The sequence below is a fragment of the Dryobates pubescens genome, chromosome Z (assembly GCF_014839835.1).
Source record: "Dryobates pubescens isolate bDryPub1 chromosome Z, bDryPub1.pri, whole genome shotgun sequence".
Taxonomy (NCBI): Eukaryota; Metazoa; Chordata; class Aves; order Piciformes; family Picidae; genus Dryobates; species Dryobates pubescens.
Window position 1 is genome coordinate 101,205,327 of NC_071657.1, and position 16,437 is coordinate 101,221,763.

The 16,437-nt window shown below is 41.8% G+C and overlaps 1 protein-coding gene across 1 annotated transcript in view; it reads right to left on the bottom strand.

Annotated features, from left to right (window-relative positions):
- IPO11 (importin 11) overlaps positions 1-13,121 on the bottom strand; it is a 108,651-nt gene extending 95,530 nt beyond the window's left edge. The window contains exons 1-3 of the mRNA XM_054178096.1: positions 12,982-13,121; positions 11,738-11,838; positions 526-598 (exon numbers count right to left, since the gene is read on the bottom strand). Of these exons, the coding sequence (XP_054034071.1) occupies positions 526-598; positions 11,738-11,838; positions 12,982-13,119 (312 nt within the window). The 5' untranslated portion in view covers positions 13,120-13,121. The remainder of the gene's footprint in view (positions 1-525; positions 599-11,737; positions 11,839-12,981) is intronic.
- Between the last annotated feature and the right edge of the window lie 3,316 nt (positions 13,122-16,437).

Here is a 16,437-nt window from a genome sequence, read left to right on the forward strand (position 1 = left end):
GCAGAAGGAAGACCAATGTATCTAGTGTATTCATATTCTGAGCCCCTAACATTAGCTCTATACTCAGTTGAACAAGAAATAGTTATTATCCCTATTGAAATTCACTAATGGTGTGATCAGATCTATGATAGCAGTACTGCTTTGGTAGGTTTATGGAGCAGCATTATCAACAGCTCATTCATGCTACATCACCTCCACACTTCAATGTCTGGCTACACTGAGAGTCAGTGCTGAGGACAGATACAGCTACCTCCTAAGCTTCCTCCACTCCCTGAATCGTTTCACTGAGTGGTTGCACGAACAGCAATGAACAACATGAACTGACACTGCAACAAGAAAAACAAAGAGGCAAAACATGATGTTTCCAGCCTAAATGCTTCTATGAATTATGATCTTTAGAAGACTTCAACTTAAAGATCTGTCCAAAAGGCAACTTGTCAATTTTATTAAACACTTTGCAAAGAGAGAAACCAAACTGTATACCAATACAAGCATTTGCTGGGAGAGTAACCACTCATCACTAACCTGATTCACTGGTTCATTGAAGTTGGTGATAAGTCCCGCACGCAATGTAGTTTTTTCTTCTTCAGAAAGGGCACTGTCAGAATATTACAGTATTATTTCATTTTCAATAAAAAGAACTACTAATTCATATTTCTAATTATTTTCTCACTGTTACTAGCCACAGAAGTTAAACAATCATTTCCATGTGTGCACCTGTGTTTGACCAGATAAAGATCACCTCTATACACCACTTTCCTGAAGCTACTGTATTCCAGTTTGATAAACTATCAGGAGAACACCCCTCTTCCAAAATCTCAAAGACAATTAGAAAAAGAGAGAACAGTGAAGACAGAAACATCTATAAGGACTTTTAATCTCAGGTTTAGATATGATCTTTGTAAATACAAATGGCAAAATAGAAAGTTCAGAGTAAAGTACCAACATATTTTAAGAAAGTTAAGGGAAAACTATACAAACTCTAAACTGTTTGTTATTAGATGGTTATTGCAGTGTGAGAACTGATTACTCAAGCCTGATCTTTCCCATGTATTAATGGATAATAACAAAACATTGCCAAATATAAGGCAGTAATATCAGATGACAGCTTTTTCTGCGAAAGCCTTTATTCTTTTCTACTTCAAATTCTCTTCTACAATCAATTCATACAGCTACACTTACAAATATGGACCCATTGACAATCATACCTTTGAGTGAAAAATATATCAATGTAGTCTTCAAAAATGTAGGGAAAACCAGTCAGAAAGATAAATTCTGAGTTATAAGGGCGAATTTTCATCCCAGTGCAGCTTTATGCTGTTGTTGTAATTCCTTTTAAGTGATCACTATCCGTTTAAGGCTACAATTTACAGTATCATATCACTCCTGCATTGCTTCAGGCTTTATGTGATCCCTGTAATTTTCTTTTAAGTTCAAGGCAGGAAATATAATGGCTTTTAGAAATGCTTTGTCAGTATTTATAGATTATGCAGGGGGGGGGAAAAAAACCACAACCACACAAAACATGCTTTCATTTACTGATAGGACCTAGAAAGCTGTTTCTTGTACACAAGACTGAAGTTATTAACCATGGTTATTCAGATGAAAATTGTTTCATTTAACATTGCAACAATTTATATGCATGTATGCAATCATCACCATGACATCTAGTGGCTGGAAAACAACACAGAGAATCACAGAAGGTTAGAGGTTTAAAAGGGATCTCCAGATATCAGCAAGTACAATCCCTCCCCTGCAAAAGCACAATCACCTAGGGCAGTCTGCAGAGAAACACACTCAGGCTGGTTTTGAAAGTCTCCAGAGAAGGAGACTCCACAACCTCTTCGGGTAGCCTTTTCCAGTAATCTGCCACCCTCAAAGTGAAGAAGCTCCTCCTTAAGTTCAGGTGAAACCTTCTGTGTTCTAGCTTGTACCCATTGTTCCTTGTGCTACCACTCGGCACCACTGAAAACAGAATGGTGCCTTCTTCTTGGCATCCACCCCTCAGATATTTATAGAGATTGGTAACATCCCCTCTCAGTCTTCTCAAGATGAAACAGCCCCAGTTCTCTCAGTCTTTCTTCATAGGAGAGATGCTCAGGTCCCACAGTCATCCTCACAGCTCTTTGTTGGACTCCCTCCAGCAGATCCTCGTCTCTCCTGAATTGGAGAACCCAAAACTGGACATGCTATTCCAGGTGCAGTTCCTCTTGGCCACAAGGGCACATTGCTGTTCCACATATAACCTGCTAGCTACTCAGACTCCAAGGTCTTTCTCCATGGAGCTGCCTTCCAGCAGGATGATCCTTAGTCTGTACTGGTGTCTGGTGTTACTGAACTTCATGAGCTTCACCTTCACCCATCTTATCCAGATCTGGGGGATGGCAGCACAGCCTTCCAGATAGTTAGCCACCTCCCCAGTTTCATATCATCATGAACCAAGGGAACCACTTTCTGTCATCTGACCTCCGACCCAATCACAAACCTACTTATTTTATATAGCGAGGTTTAAAATGCCTAAATCTTCCCAATACGCAGCTAACATAGAAAAAATACCACATATTCATCTCAAAATAACAAATAAAAGAGGTAAGATTTACCATAAGATCAAATATTTGCAACAATATTACAGTTTTCACATTTTCCCCCTACGTAACATGAGCAGTCACTATTTTATAAATCAGTTAGTAAGTATAGTAAGGCAGCAACTTCACTGTCTCACTGATGACTCAAAACTGGATACTCTTACTTTCAAGTGTTAATTTACATCACTCAGAAAGCACATTTGAATTAATTTCGATGAAGAGTTATGCTTTAAGATACTTTGACATAAAATTAAACTGTGCCTCAAAACATTTTGAGTAGTTTACAAATATTTCTGCAATAATAAAAGTTTTTCTGCAGGGACCTATTTCAATTAGTAATCCAAAGCCTTGATAGGGAAAGATCTGTGGTCTTTATTTTTTTTTTCTCCCCAAACTACCAAAAATGCAGTATATATTTTCCACACGTGCAGGCATACTCTAAGTGATTTCCAGACCTTTAAAGCTATTTTAATACCGTTAAGAAAGCTTGTACAATAATTCGCTTTTCGTGATAATGGAATGCCTCTATAACATGGTTTGTAAAAGAAACCCCTGTTTCATGTACCTTGTTTGTGAGTTCATGAGACTCCTTGCTTAATTTTTCAGAATTACAATTATATCATCTTAGTTTTCCAGAGTTACAATTACATTGATCATGTTATATACTTACTCCAAGATCAGCAAGCATTCCATTTATTATAAATAAAAATGCTATAATTAAGCTTTTTTCATAACAAATGAAAAGAAAGGAAAATAGAGTCACGAGGATGAATGCCTTGAATACAGAAGCTTCTCATAATAATAAAAAAAAAGCCCAATTCAAGAAATCAGTGCAGACTTAAATGCCACACTGTACAGGATAGCGTCTCTAGGCAGTTCCCCAGAGTGCAATGACATCTGCTGGGGACCAGGCCCCAAGACACATGCACTCCTACCAGGGTCAGGCTAGAAGTTAGGATGAATGTGTAACATTCATCAGCTTATTTTCTTTCAGTACTTAAATACAGCAAATCAATAATTAGAACAGGCTCTTCTACAGACGAACTTGTAAGTATCTACGCTCTAGTTTTTGACAATTTGCTATTTCAAAGTTTCTGATAATTTTCTGTGCTTGAGGAAGAGAGAAATGTGTACCCAAAAACTTAGTTATTTTTGAATCTTTTTTAAAAGTTTATTATGTCTTAAACCTTCACATTTGGATTTCTGGCTTACTTATAGTTAGCACTCAAATTAATAAAAACACAGGTAGCCATATAAAGTCTACAAATGACAAGATTTAACTGTAACTATCTTTAAAATCAAAACCATAAATTCATGGAATGGTTTAGTTTGGAAGGGACCTTAAAGATTATCTAGTTCCACCCTCCCACCACAGGCAGGAACACCTTCCACTAGACCAGGATGCTCAAAGCCTCATCTAGCCTGGCCCTAAACACCACAAGGGAGGGAGCACCCATGACTTCCCTGGGCAAGCTGTTCCAGTGTCTGACCACCCTCACTATAACATGTTCAAGAAAGGGGACTTGAATATTAGACACTTGAATTCAAATAAAGCCATTTATAAGGAAGATAAACACATTCAAAATCATAAGGAAAGACCACCTCTTGAGGATGTGTGGCATTACAATTCTCTCCCATTTATTGCCCCCTTGGGTACAGGGTGTGACTGCCCTCCCTGGGTCACACAGTAATTCATTGGAAAGTCAAATATGGATTGTTAAAGGCAATATACCAGAACTCTAAGTCACCCCCTTATTACACACATGGATACTGGCTTCCCCTGTTCTTTGAGGAAAATAACAAATACCTCCAAGCAATGCCATACAGATCATGAACCATGATCCAGAAAATTGAGGCGCCCCCTCGATGCACCTGGCTCTTATTCCCCTCCTTATTGCCTGGGAATAACAACAATCATCAACTGACCCTCTGATAGGTTGGTACACCTGTACTTGGGTGGCAGTCCCAGCTCTAAAATCACTCTCACTGGAAAACGTTGCTCTAAGTCCAAGGCAGGTGGATAGTTTGGTAAGTAGCTTAGCACTGGCGAACATGTGCAAAGAGCAAAATATTTCAGACAGAACGTTTCTTTAAAAACACATTGTTTGTACTAACTGTTCAGTTGGTACGTGTTTCAGCACAATTAAATGCTCTGCTACTGTACTAGCCTGACAATTCCCAATCTCAACATTTTCCTGCTTTGTAGTAGCACAAGCTGAGAAACCACGAATGCTCAGCAGAAGACAGTAAAGCCAGTCCTGCTTTATTCAGCTGAGCCTAACAGCAGCACACTTGTATAACAGAGGGACTTAACTTACTGGGAAAGTATGTGGAGACTTGCAGTGGTTTTAGGCTATACCAATAGAATAGAATAGATCAGAGTAGAGTAGACCAGACCAGGTTGGAAGAGACCTTCAAGATCATCGCGTCCAACCCATCAACCAATCCAACACCACCTAAACAACTAACCCACGGCACCAAGCACCCCATCAAGTCTCCTCCTGAAAACCTCCAATGACGGTGACTCCACCACCTCCCCAGGCAGCCCATTCCAATGGGCAATCACTCTGTGTAGAACTTCTTCCTAACAACCAGCCTAAGCCTCCCCTGGTGCAGCCTGAGACTGTGTCCTCTTGTTCTGGTACTGGCTGCCTGGGAGAAGAGACCGTCACCTGCCTGTCTACAACCTCCCTTCAGGTAGTTGTAGAGAGTGATAAGGTCACTCCTGAGTCTCCTTTTCTCCAGGATAAGCAACCCCAGCTCCCTCAGTCCTTCCTCGTAGGGCTTATGTTCCAAACCCCTCACCAACTTCGTTGCCCTTCTCTGGACTCATTCCAGCAAGTCAACCTCCTTCCTAAACTGAGGGGCCCAGAACTGGACACAGTTAAAATTTAGTTACAGATTTTGAGCAGGAAAGTAGAAAAATATAAATAAATCACTATTGGTTGTAAAAAGAAAAACAAAAGAGCATTCTAAACAAATTCATTGGGTAAAGAGGGCCAATGGCATCCTGGCCTGCATCAGGAACAGTGTGGCCAGCAGGAGCAGGGAGGTCATTCTGCCCCTGTACACTGCACTGGTTAGGCCGCACCTTGAGTACTGTGTCCAGTTCTGGGCCCCTCAGTTTAGGAAGGAGGTTGACTTGCTGGAACGAGTCCAGAGAAGAGCAACAAAGTTGGTGAGGGGTTTGGAACATAAGCCCTACGAGGAGAGGCTGAGGGAGCTGGGGTTGCTTAGCCTGGAGAAGAGGAGACTCAGGGGTGACCTTATTGCTCTCTACAACTACCTGAAGGGAGGTTGTAGACAGACGGATGTTGGTCTCTTCTCCCAGGCAAGCAGTACCAGAACAAGAGGACACAGTCTCAGGCTGCGCCAGGGGAGGTTCAGGCTGGATGTTAGGAAGAAATTCTTCATAGAGAGAGTGATTGCCCATTGGAATGGGCTGCCTGGGGAGGTGGTGGAGTCGCCATCACTGGAGGTTTTTAGGAGAAGACTTGACGGGGTGCTTGGTGCTGTGGGTTAGTTGCTTGGGCGGTGTTGGATTGGTTGATGGGTTGGACGCGATGATCTTGAAGGTCTCTTCCAACCTGGTTTATTCTATGTATTCTATGTAAATATTTGGAATAAGAGGACTTGTAACATAACAATTCTTCCCCTTTTTCTCTTCTCTTCTGATCTCAGCTGTTTTGCTTTACTCAGGAGAGATAACACACTTAGCTGACCATGGCTAAGCCTAACGTACTGCTTTCTCTACACTCCTCTCTTGGGACAGGGGGTGGGAGGGCAGTGGAACAGCTTGCCTGGTCTCTTGACCAGGGGAGTTTTCCTGTTGTTTGCTAATTGTAAATACCTGTGTAATATTGTAAGTACTGTATATTTTGTACATATTTATTGCTTTCCATTGTAGAGTGTAGTTTTTGCTTGTAAATACAGCTTCATTTGCTTCTAACTGAGCTGTTCTGGCAAAGTTAATGTTTGTGGGAAACTTCAACCCACCACAGGACTGAAAGTTCTCCACAAGTATACAGATATTCAAGGCAAAAAAGTTCTGAAAGAAACTACATTTAGCTCTGATTTACTGAGCAAATAAGGCTATCACATATTATCTTTTTGCAAGAACCCTCCTCCAATTCTCATAATTCTTCAAACCTGTCAAATTTCAACTACATTTGGCAAAGAGCAGAAATGTCAATGGTATGATTTTTTTCCTTAAACTTTGTGAAAATCAACAGGTGATTAAAGCAAATAAACCTGACTTAGCACCTTACTGAGAAAAACAGTTTTAAAAAATTAAGAAAAAAACCCCTATTATTTCCTTCAAGAGGAAGCAGAAACAGGCTACTTCTAAATCTAACATCTGTTCTACTGACAGGCTGGGTAGACCAGAACAAGCTCTACCATGGGTAGACACAGGACCACTGCAGAAAAGAAATCTGCAAATACAACAAAAATGCAGCTGTCTCGGTCCGGAGAGGGAAGGAGACTAGTTCTTTTGAATATTCCCGTGCTGTGAAATTAATCGGCACAAACGAGGCCAAAATATCAACAGCTAGACTATTTATTACATAGAGAAAATGGAAATAAGAAGGGGAGAGGGAGAAGATAGAGAGGGAAAGAGAGAAGAGAGAGAGAAAAGAGGAAAGGAATCATATTACCACACCCCTCACCCACCCCAAGACAGTTTGAGTCTGTGGAGGAGAGGTGCTGCATGAGGTGCTGGGTTTGTGCTGAGGCTTTGGCTGGAGATGTGATGTGATCCCTCTGGGCAGCCTGGGTCTGTAGAGAAAGGGTGCTGAGGCTTTGGCTGGAGAACAGATGAGGTCCCTCTGGGCAGCATGGGTCAGCTCCATGAGTAGAGGACATGGAGAGAGGGTTCAGTCTGCTTCCTTCCTTCTCAGCGGCATGGTCCTCCTTCAGCGTTTTTCTCTCTGCGTTTTTCTTCCCTCCATTGCGGTTTTCTTCCTCTGCGGTTTTCTTCCCCTCTGAGCCAGTAGTGGTCAAGTCTTTTATACAGTTTTTAGTCCTTAGGTATGTGTCCAAGCATTGTCCCTCAGGAATTCATGAGCCAGGAAATCATAAGTATCCAGATACCGTTCCCCAGGAAGTCTTTCTGTGTATTCATGTGAGTTTGGACAGTGGTCTGGATGGAGTGGGGGGGGGCCTCCGCCTCCTTCCTCTCCATCTCCCTGCCTACCCACTTATCACACATCAGGAGACAGGTGGAGAGTCCACTGACTCATCACCCTCCCTTCCTGGGGGTATCTGATAGCTGTCTTGAAGGCGTGATGGCTGGGTCCTTGGGTCATTGTTATAGGCCAGCTGCAGTCCAGTGTTATCACGAAGCAATCGCAAGGTGATTTGCATCCAGGATTGGTACTGTCTGGGCAAGCAGCAAGTGATTTTATCTTTGTTGAGTCACACCAGGAGTTTAGACTCTTACAGCAGCCCATAGAATGGAATATTAAAAATAAAACACCCACAACACACCACATCACCAAAACATGATATCCAAAATATGGTTGGTTCATAAAACAATCAGTTGAGAAATCACATCTTGAAGTGGCATTTCTGAAAGTAATCTGCTAAGAGAAAAGTGCAAAATACTGGCAAGATGTCACACACGAGACATTTAAAAAGAAATGAGAAATGGAGGAACAATTAAGTGACACCTTAATACATATTTATCCCACAGAGTTTCTAACAGCAACTAGTATTTCATTTATTCTGTATTTTAATTGCATTAAAGTCACATCAGAAAAAATAGAATTGGGGAGAAAATGAAGTCGTAATTGAAAGTCAGTATAGATTTATCCCATGGAAACTTTAATAATAACTATGACTTATTTTATTTGTAATCACATTAATTTTAATGGCAGAAAAAGTACATTGAAAGATTTGATGGTTTAACTCACCCACATCAACAAAAGCTTGGCTGAACTCAGTCAGGGAAGCAAAATGAAAGCTGTATTTTACAAGCAATAATGGAATGCAATGAATATGTACAAAATATACAGTATTTACAATATTATACAAGCTTTTACAAAAAGCAAACGGCACAGAAAACCCCCCTGTCCGGGAGGATGCTGCTTTGCTTCCCCCCCCCAACGTCTCCCCTCCCTTTTTCCTCTGGTTAATTAGAAGAAAAGAGAAAATGAGAGAGGCTAGGGAAATTCCAGTTAGTTCAAAAGCATCGGTAAAAAGAGTCAGAATAGAATAAACCAGGTTGGAAGACACCTTCATGATCATCGTGTCCAACCTGTCATCCAAGACCACCTAGTCAACTAAGCCATGGCACCAAACACCCCATCAAGTCTCCTCCTAAACACCTCCAGTGATGGCGACTCCACCACCTCCCCGGGCAGCCCATTCCAATGGGCAATCACTCCCTCTATGAAGAATTTCTTCCTATGATTATCTCAAGGTTGTTACATGATAAGAGGTCTCAGCCCAGGATCAGTATGCAGCCCAGCACAGAGAGTGAGAAAAGAACGTAAGATCATGAAACTACATCCCACACATCTACCAATGAAATTCATTTAGAACAATCTTTCCTTTTCTTAAAGGCACAGCCTGAAACTATCACAAAAGACTATTACTCACTTTTTTACCTCAACTGCTGAAATTGTACTTCTTATTATGGATTATGGAACAGGTCATCTTGAGTGCAATCACACAGCACTTACAGGATGGCCAAGGGATCAGGCCCAGCCACCATGGATTTAGGAAGGGCAGGTCCTGCCTGACCAGCCTGATCTATGATCAGGTGACCCACCTGGTAGATGTGGGGCAGGCTGTGGATGTAGTCTACCTGGACCTCAGCAAGGCCTTTGACACCGTTCCCCATAGCAAACTCCTGGCCAAGCTGTCAGCCCATGGCTTGAATGGGAGCACACTGCGATGGGTGAGGAACTGGCTGGAGGGCCGAGCCCAGAGAGTGGTGGTGAATGGTGCCACAGCCAGCTGGCAGCCAGTCACTAGTGGTGTGACCCAGGGATCAGTGCTGGGCCCCATGCTCTTTAACATCTTTATTGATGATCTGGATGAGGGCATTGAGTCCATCATCAGTAAATTTGCTGACAACACCAAGCTGGGGGCAGGAGTTGATCTGCTGGAGGGTAGAGAGGCTCTGCAGAGGGACCTCGACAGGCTGGGCAGATGGGCAGAGTCCAAGGGCATGAGATTGAACACATCCAAGTGCCGGGTTCTGCACATTGGCCACAGCAACCCCATGCAGAGCTACAGGCTGGGGTCAGAGTGGCTGGAGAGCAGTCAGGCTGAGAGGGACCTGTGGGTGCTGGTTGACGGTAGGCTGAACATGAGGCTGCAGTGTGCCCAGGCAGCCAGGAGGGCCAATGGCATCCTGGCCTGCATCAGGAACAGTGTGGCCAGCAGGAGCAGGGAGGTCATTCTGCCCCTGTACACTGCACTGGTTAGGCCACACCTCGAGTACTGTGTCCAGTTCTGGGCCCCTCAGTTTAGGAAGGAGGTTGACTTGCTGGAACGAGTCCAGAGAAGAGTGACAAAGTTGGTGAGGGGTTTGGAACACAAGCCCTATGAGGAGAGGCTGAGGGAGCTGGGGTTGCTTAGCCTGGAGAGGAGGAGACTCAGGGGTGACCTTATTGCTCTCTACGACTACCTGAAGGGAGGTTGTAGTGAGGCGGAGGTTGGTCTCTTCTCCCAGGCAACCAGTACCAGAACAAGAGGACACAGTCTCAGGCTGCATCAGGGGAGGTTTAGGCTGGAGGTTAGGAGGAAGTTTTACACAGAGAGAGTGATTGCCCACTGGAATGGGCTGCCTGAGGAGGTGGTGGAGTAGCCATCACTGGGGGTGTTCAGGGCGAGGCTTGACAGGATGCTTGGTTGCATGGTTGCCATGGGTTAGTTGTTTGGGCAGTGTTGGATTGATTGATGGGTTGGACGCGATGATCTTGAAGGTCTCTTCCAACCTGGTTTATTCTATGTATTCTATTTTTTAGTTGATTAGGTGGTGTTGGATGATAGGATGGACATGATGATCTCGAAGGTCTCTTCCAACCTGGTTTATTCTATTCTATTCTATTCTAGTACCAGCAATGTAAGCAGCATTACATCATCACTTTAACCAGAAATGTCAATGATACATGCCATCTTCCCATCCCCTTTCATAAAAGGGGATCCAAAGTTTTACATGTTTTGCAATTGTACACCAATCCACATATACACAACCTCTTCACATAATTATGAAGGAGTACTACAGTATTTAAAATGCCCTGCAGATAGAGAATTTATCCACTTTTTCCTCTTCTGGTAGGTCTTTGAAAAAGCTTACATATACATGGTTTCAAGAAAGAATACAATGAAAACTCTGCCATACTTATCTTAAACTCATAATCCACCAGAACAGGCCCTGAAATTCCAATTGATAACCTATGTGACCCAACAGTGATGTCTCACCTATTTGTATTACTAGTATTTAAGAGACAGACCGAACATTTCCAGGTCTTATTTCCTGAAAACACTGATGGAAAACTAAAGCACTTTGAAATTATACCTGCTTTTCAAATGAAAAAAAAACAACCAACCAAACAAAACCACAGACCAACTGCACACAGAACACTGAGAACTGTAATTGCCTAGGTATTACAAATTATAAGAACACTGTTTGTAACTTAAGTAAATAGTATGGTGCTCAAGAACATTGCTTAAATTTTTAGCTTGTTTGGAGAACTTTGTCATGCATTGTCACAAGTCACATATGAGAAAAACAAAAAATAAAATAAAGAACAGAACTTACTTGCCTCCATAATATTAAATGTGTACCTGGGTATCAGCTAAACAAAATGCCTCCCTAGTTATGTCTCCGATAGACTTACTAACTATCATGTCTGACACTACCAGGAAGCCTCAGTGTTAATTTTATAATACTTAGGACGCTACTTCAAAGTTTGACACATATGAAAGAGCACTCTAATGCAGTTTTCAGAAGTAAGATGAACAGAGTTGTAAAAAGTAGTATGAGAAGACTCATTAGCTGCTCCTAAAGTTGAAACATTTTACCGGTTTCACCCTGAATTCTTAAGTAACTTTTATCAACCACAGAATTTGCTGGTTTTCAGATTGGCAAGTGTAACAAAACCTACAGTAGAAATTTAAGGAAGAAAAACAGAACTTACTGTGGTGCAACCCGCCTCCAGTAGCGATCAATTCCATTTTTGAAGTACAGCACAGCTAACCATCTTACATTCACATCCAGGGTATGATTTGTAAAGATATTCTGTTTAGAAAAAAGGGCAAGTTAAAACCACTTAACACTTCACAGGCAAGACAGAAATTTTATCAACACAGGTACATACAAAGGTATATGTATTTATATATAAGGCGGTATGGGTGCATGTAAACAAAATGCATTAAGCAGCACTGCACATACAAGTCCAATGCTCCAAACAATGTGTTAACCATTCATTTTTGAAGATCAGAAAAAGTTTACCACTAGGCCTAATACTTTTTTTTTTTTTAAACTCCAGCATATAGGACAAATTTATTTATGATCTCCTCCAGTTTAAGGCGGAATAAAAGCATAACAATTACTAATACCAGACAGTTACTACACTCATTAGCAGTTCAGAAGACTATGGCACTGCACAATCCAGAATAATTTCTTATTCTGGACAGAATCCAGCTTTTAGAAGATATCTTCATTATCTTGATATGTGCCAAGAACCATCCTGACTATCAATTTTGATTGCAGAACAGTGATCTATTAGGACACCAACTCCAAAACTTGTCTGATTTCTAGGAAATTCATTTCTACTACTAAAAAGCTATATAACTTTATACACATATATATATTACCTGCATCTGTCTACAGTTTTATGCACCTGTATGTATATACAGACAAATACAGATGAATTACTATACACTAAAGCTGTGAAAATAAAAAAAACAACACAAAACAAACAGGAAAAGCTAAAATAAAGGTAGTCTATTGAATCTTAATACAGGGGAAGGGAAAATCCCTAATGGAAATGGTCATAATGTATCACTTCAACAATAAAGAAAAGGGGGTTACGTCCTTGGTAGTGGCATGAATGTCATGAGTGTCCCTGCCTTACGGGACAGTGGTCCTCTTTGCCTTTTACAATCTACAATTCACAAGGCAACAACAGGTTTAGCACTACAGCACAGTCTCCCATGCCACTAGAATTTTCAGTTCCTTGTCCTCGTGAAAGCCTGGGGATAGAGCCTGCAGTGATGACAATACCTACCACAGCACAGCATAATGATACCAGTAGGGGGACCACGGTGACTCAAGGTTTCTCTCAGCCAGAGGTTGAGCCATGGTTCAACTGTATTCTGGAGAACCCCATTCAAAAATCACTCAAAGTTTACTTAATAGCATTTTTACATTGTATCTTACCAACAAGACTGAATAAAAGCCTGGCTGTGTTTCCCACCGCTTCAGTTGTTCCTCGGCTGGCTTCAGCACTGCAGTATCTTGACTAGTAGCTTGGGTCAAGACTTGCAAAACAACAGTACTAGCACTATTGAGATCCATGAAAATCTGAGAACATTCAAAAAGAAGGAAGAATACTTGAATAAAGTCAAGAAATATAGAGAGGTATTTTACATTTTTATCATCCAAACACCCCACGCTAATTTTTCATTAGATTATACAGTGTAAGAACATTACACCCACTGACAGGCAGTGTCACCGTATTGTGATTAAAACTATTGTGCTTTCAGAAATCTTGCAGCAGAAAAAGTAAGCATTAAGTCTATCATTACAAGCACATTTACTACATTGTAGAAATTACAGGAAATGTTTTTATTTTAATCCAGTCACCTTTTCTGCGAGGCTCAGCAAACCAACAGCAAAATCACAACTAGCAATGACTTCACCTGTAGGTAGAGTAAACCATAGGGCTGCCTGAAAGAAGCAAATATGCAGAGTATTAAGTTTTTTTTATTTGTTTTGTTGTTTTATGACCCTATGCTTGTCCCTGCACCCCTTAAATATCCAAAGCTGGAGGATGAACAGGGAAAATGCAGATCAGGCTCCTCTATTTCCATACCACACTGCTAGACAGGTAAATGTGCTAGGCATAAAAAAGCAGGCAGAACAGATGTGAGCAGCTTCTTCACTGTGCAACAGGACTGTTTTCTTCAGCACCACAGCTGGCTTATCCCTGCTTAAGGTGCTCATCAAAATGCAACTTCACTAAACACTATAACTACTGGTAGATCCATTATATTAGGGTGCTTACCAGTACTGTAAGAACAAATGAGTACCCAGGTTTAGGGATGTCTCTTCCCAGAGAAATGCAACAGTGTGGTATTAGCAAACCCTTTTTGTTCACAGAACTCAATCTTAGTATTACAGGGATGTCAGAGACTGTGTTCCTGTTTTTGGCTCGAGGTGCTGCACCCACACAACCACTCTGAACCGCAAAGCTAACATCAACCAATCCACGAGAGGGAAGGCTTCCCGTTTTCTGGAGGTGATGCTGACTTCGACTCAACCTCAGGATGGGGACTTCCTGTGGTCTGACTGTGGAGCGAGTTCCAAGAAATCCGGCCTGACAAGTGGGGCTTGACCCCTGAAGCAATCACCAGAGATGCCCCCAGTGATGGCATTGAACATGCCCCCCACCACCATGTGGTGGGTGTGGTTAAGCAAAACCACTCTCAGGGGAATGATGAATACACAATGAGGCAGCCAGCCAAAAGGAGAGAGACCACTGACCCTCGATGGAAGATTTCCCCACTGACCTGGAGGACAACATGGACTTGAAGGGACACCCCAGACAGTGTGGTGGTAGCTATCTCTACTTTCCCCATTGCTTTCTCACTTGTCCTTCTTTCCTATACTACACTTTCCCTTACGAGCATATGATTAAAGCGGTTTTATCAGCCAAATACTCAGCTCTGTCTCAGCTGCATTTGGGAAATCTCTAAAAGAAACCTCTCTCCTGCCATAGCAGGTTGAGACAAGGCAGGGGAAAAAGCTACCATTCTCTTAAATCTTAAAAAATTGAAAATATTCAATTACCAGATTCAGAAAAAAAGTAGCATACCTTCAAGATGGCTTCAGCACTCCTGTCAGGTAGAAAACGTTCAAATAAAACTAGTGTGTAACAACAAAAACCACAGACTTCTGGGATCTAATAATTTAGAATACATAGAATAAACCAGGTTGGAAGAGACCTTCAAGATCATCGCGTCCAACCTATCAACCAACCCAACACCACCCAAACATCTAACCCACGGCACCAAGCACCCCATCAAGTCTCCTCCTGAACACCTCCAATGATGGCGACTCCACCACCTCCCCAAGCAGCCCATTCCAATGGGCAATCACTCTTCATCAATCTTACATCACTTACATCAATCTTTGTTTCTCTGTATTATGTGAACTTATAGCAAACCTGCATATTTTGACAGAGCCAATTTAGTAATTGCCCCCAAATAACTAAAGAGGAGGGGTGGCTAGGTGACATGTAAAATGGGGGAACACACAACAGAAAATCAAGCCAAGAAATCAAGCCCTCTCAGCCCTCTGTTCCACACACACCAGAAGTAGTTAGGGGAGGAATGAAGAATACATAACTTCCCAGTAGTGTCAAGCCATTACAGGCTCACATCCTAATGGGCAATTTCACCCCTGACAAAGACCCTCTTTATATTTCCTCCTTACCAACAGGATTTCTACCAGGAATTTTTTCTCCACATGTAATCTGTAAAGATGATTGACTCAACGAGGGCATCAGCTCATGCTTCGCCCTAATGGGATCCTCCCAAAACAGTTCTACTTACTGCTGTGTACACATGCCTTTGTGAAATAAGTTCTACAGCTGTACTTCAATAATTTAAATCCAGATCTCTCAAATATCAATTTTTCTGGTGCCACCCCCCACTCTCCTTTTTTTCCCTTTTTTTTTTTATTTTTGGTTCTCAAATGATGCATCAGCACCTCTTCAGATCATAACTTATGCAGAGGGCACAGATGCTTTGAGACCTCATAGAACATCAAAGGATCAAGAATACTGGCTGGAGTATTGTGAGATAGACACCGTTTTCACCTCTTACAAGCCAGGCACAGCAAAAGGCAGAGAGACACGGGTCACACCACAGATGAATTACATCATAAGGACAAGGATTCTCTCCACAGTCTCTATTGGGTGCTTTAGAGATTAACACGCTATTGAACAATTTCTACAAAGACTGCCTTAGAGATGAAACAGAGGAGGTGAATATTAAATAGCTGTCATCTTTTCGGTATCTTCACAGCCAGAAGGCATGTAGAAACATTGGTAGAGTCTGTTAACCTTGTAAGAAACGTTCTCCAAGAAAGAAGGCAGGGTCTGTACGGCAAGTCACAAGAGCCAGAATTTCCAAGTTTGATCGCTGCGTAAGGTTAGTGTTTGCTATCCTTACTTGCTAATCTGAGACTGTGTCTGCATAATATAATAAACATTGAAGGATTTCAGGAGTGCTGCTCCTTTATTGATATCTTCTTTTGTGCTTCCTACCCGTTGCGACAATAATTAAGTTCCACGTGCCACGTCAAGGACAGAAAAGAAATTCCTTCAATTAGAGAGTGTTCAATATTGCCAAGCTGCAAATCCAACAACAGCTCTATTGGCATGCCAGAATTTCATCCAGAAAGAAAAACCTGCTCTCCGGGATCTCAGTAAATATGTACAGAACTGAGAATAGCATATTCTCAAGTCTCAATTGACAGGAGGAAAAAAAATAAAAGTCAAACCACTGCAACCACACCTCAATCACACCCAGAGGATAACACATAAAATGTCACCCCGTAGCGCAATGAGATGGCATCTTCGTAAACACCACTACCGGTTCTTCATTGTTA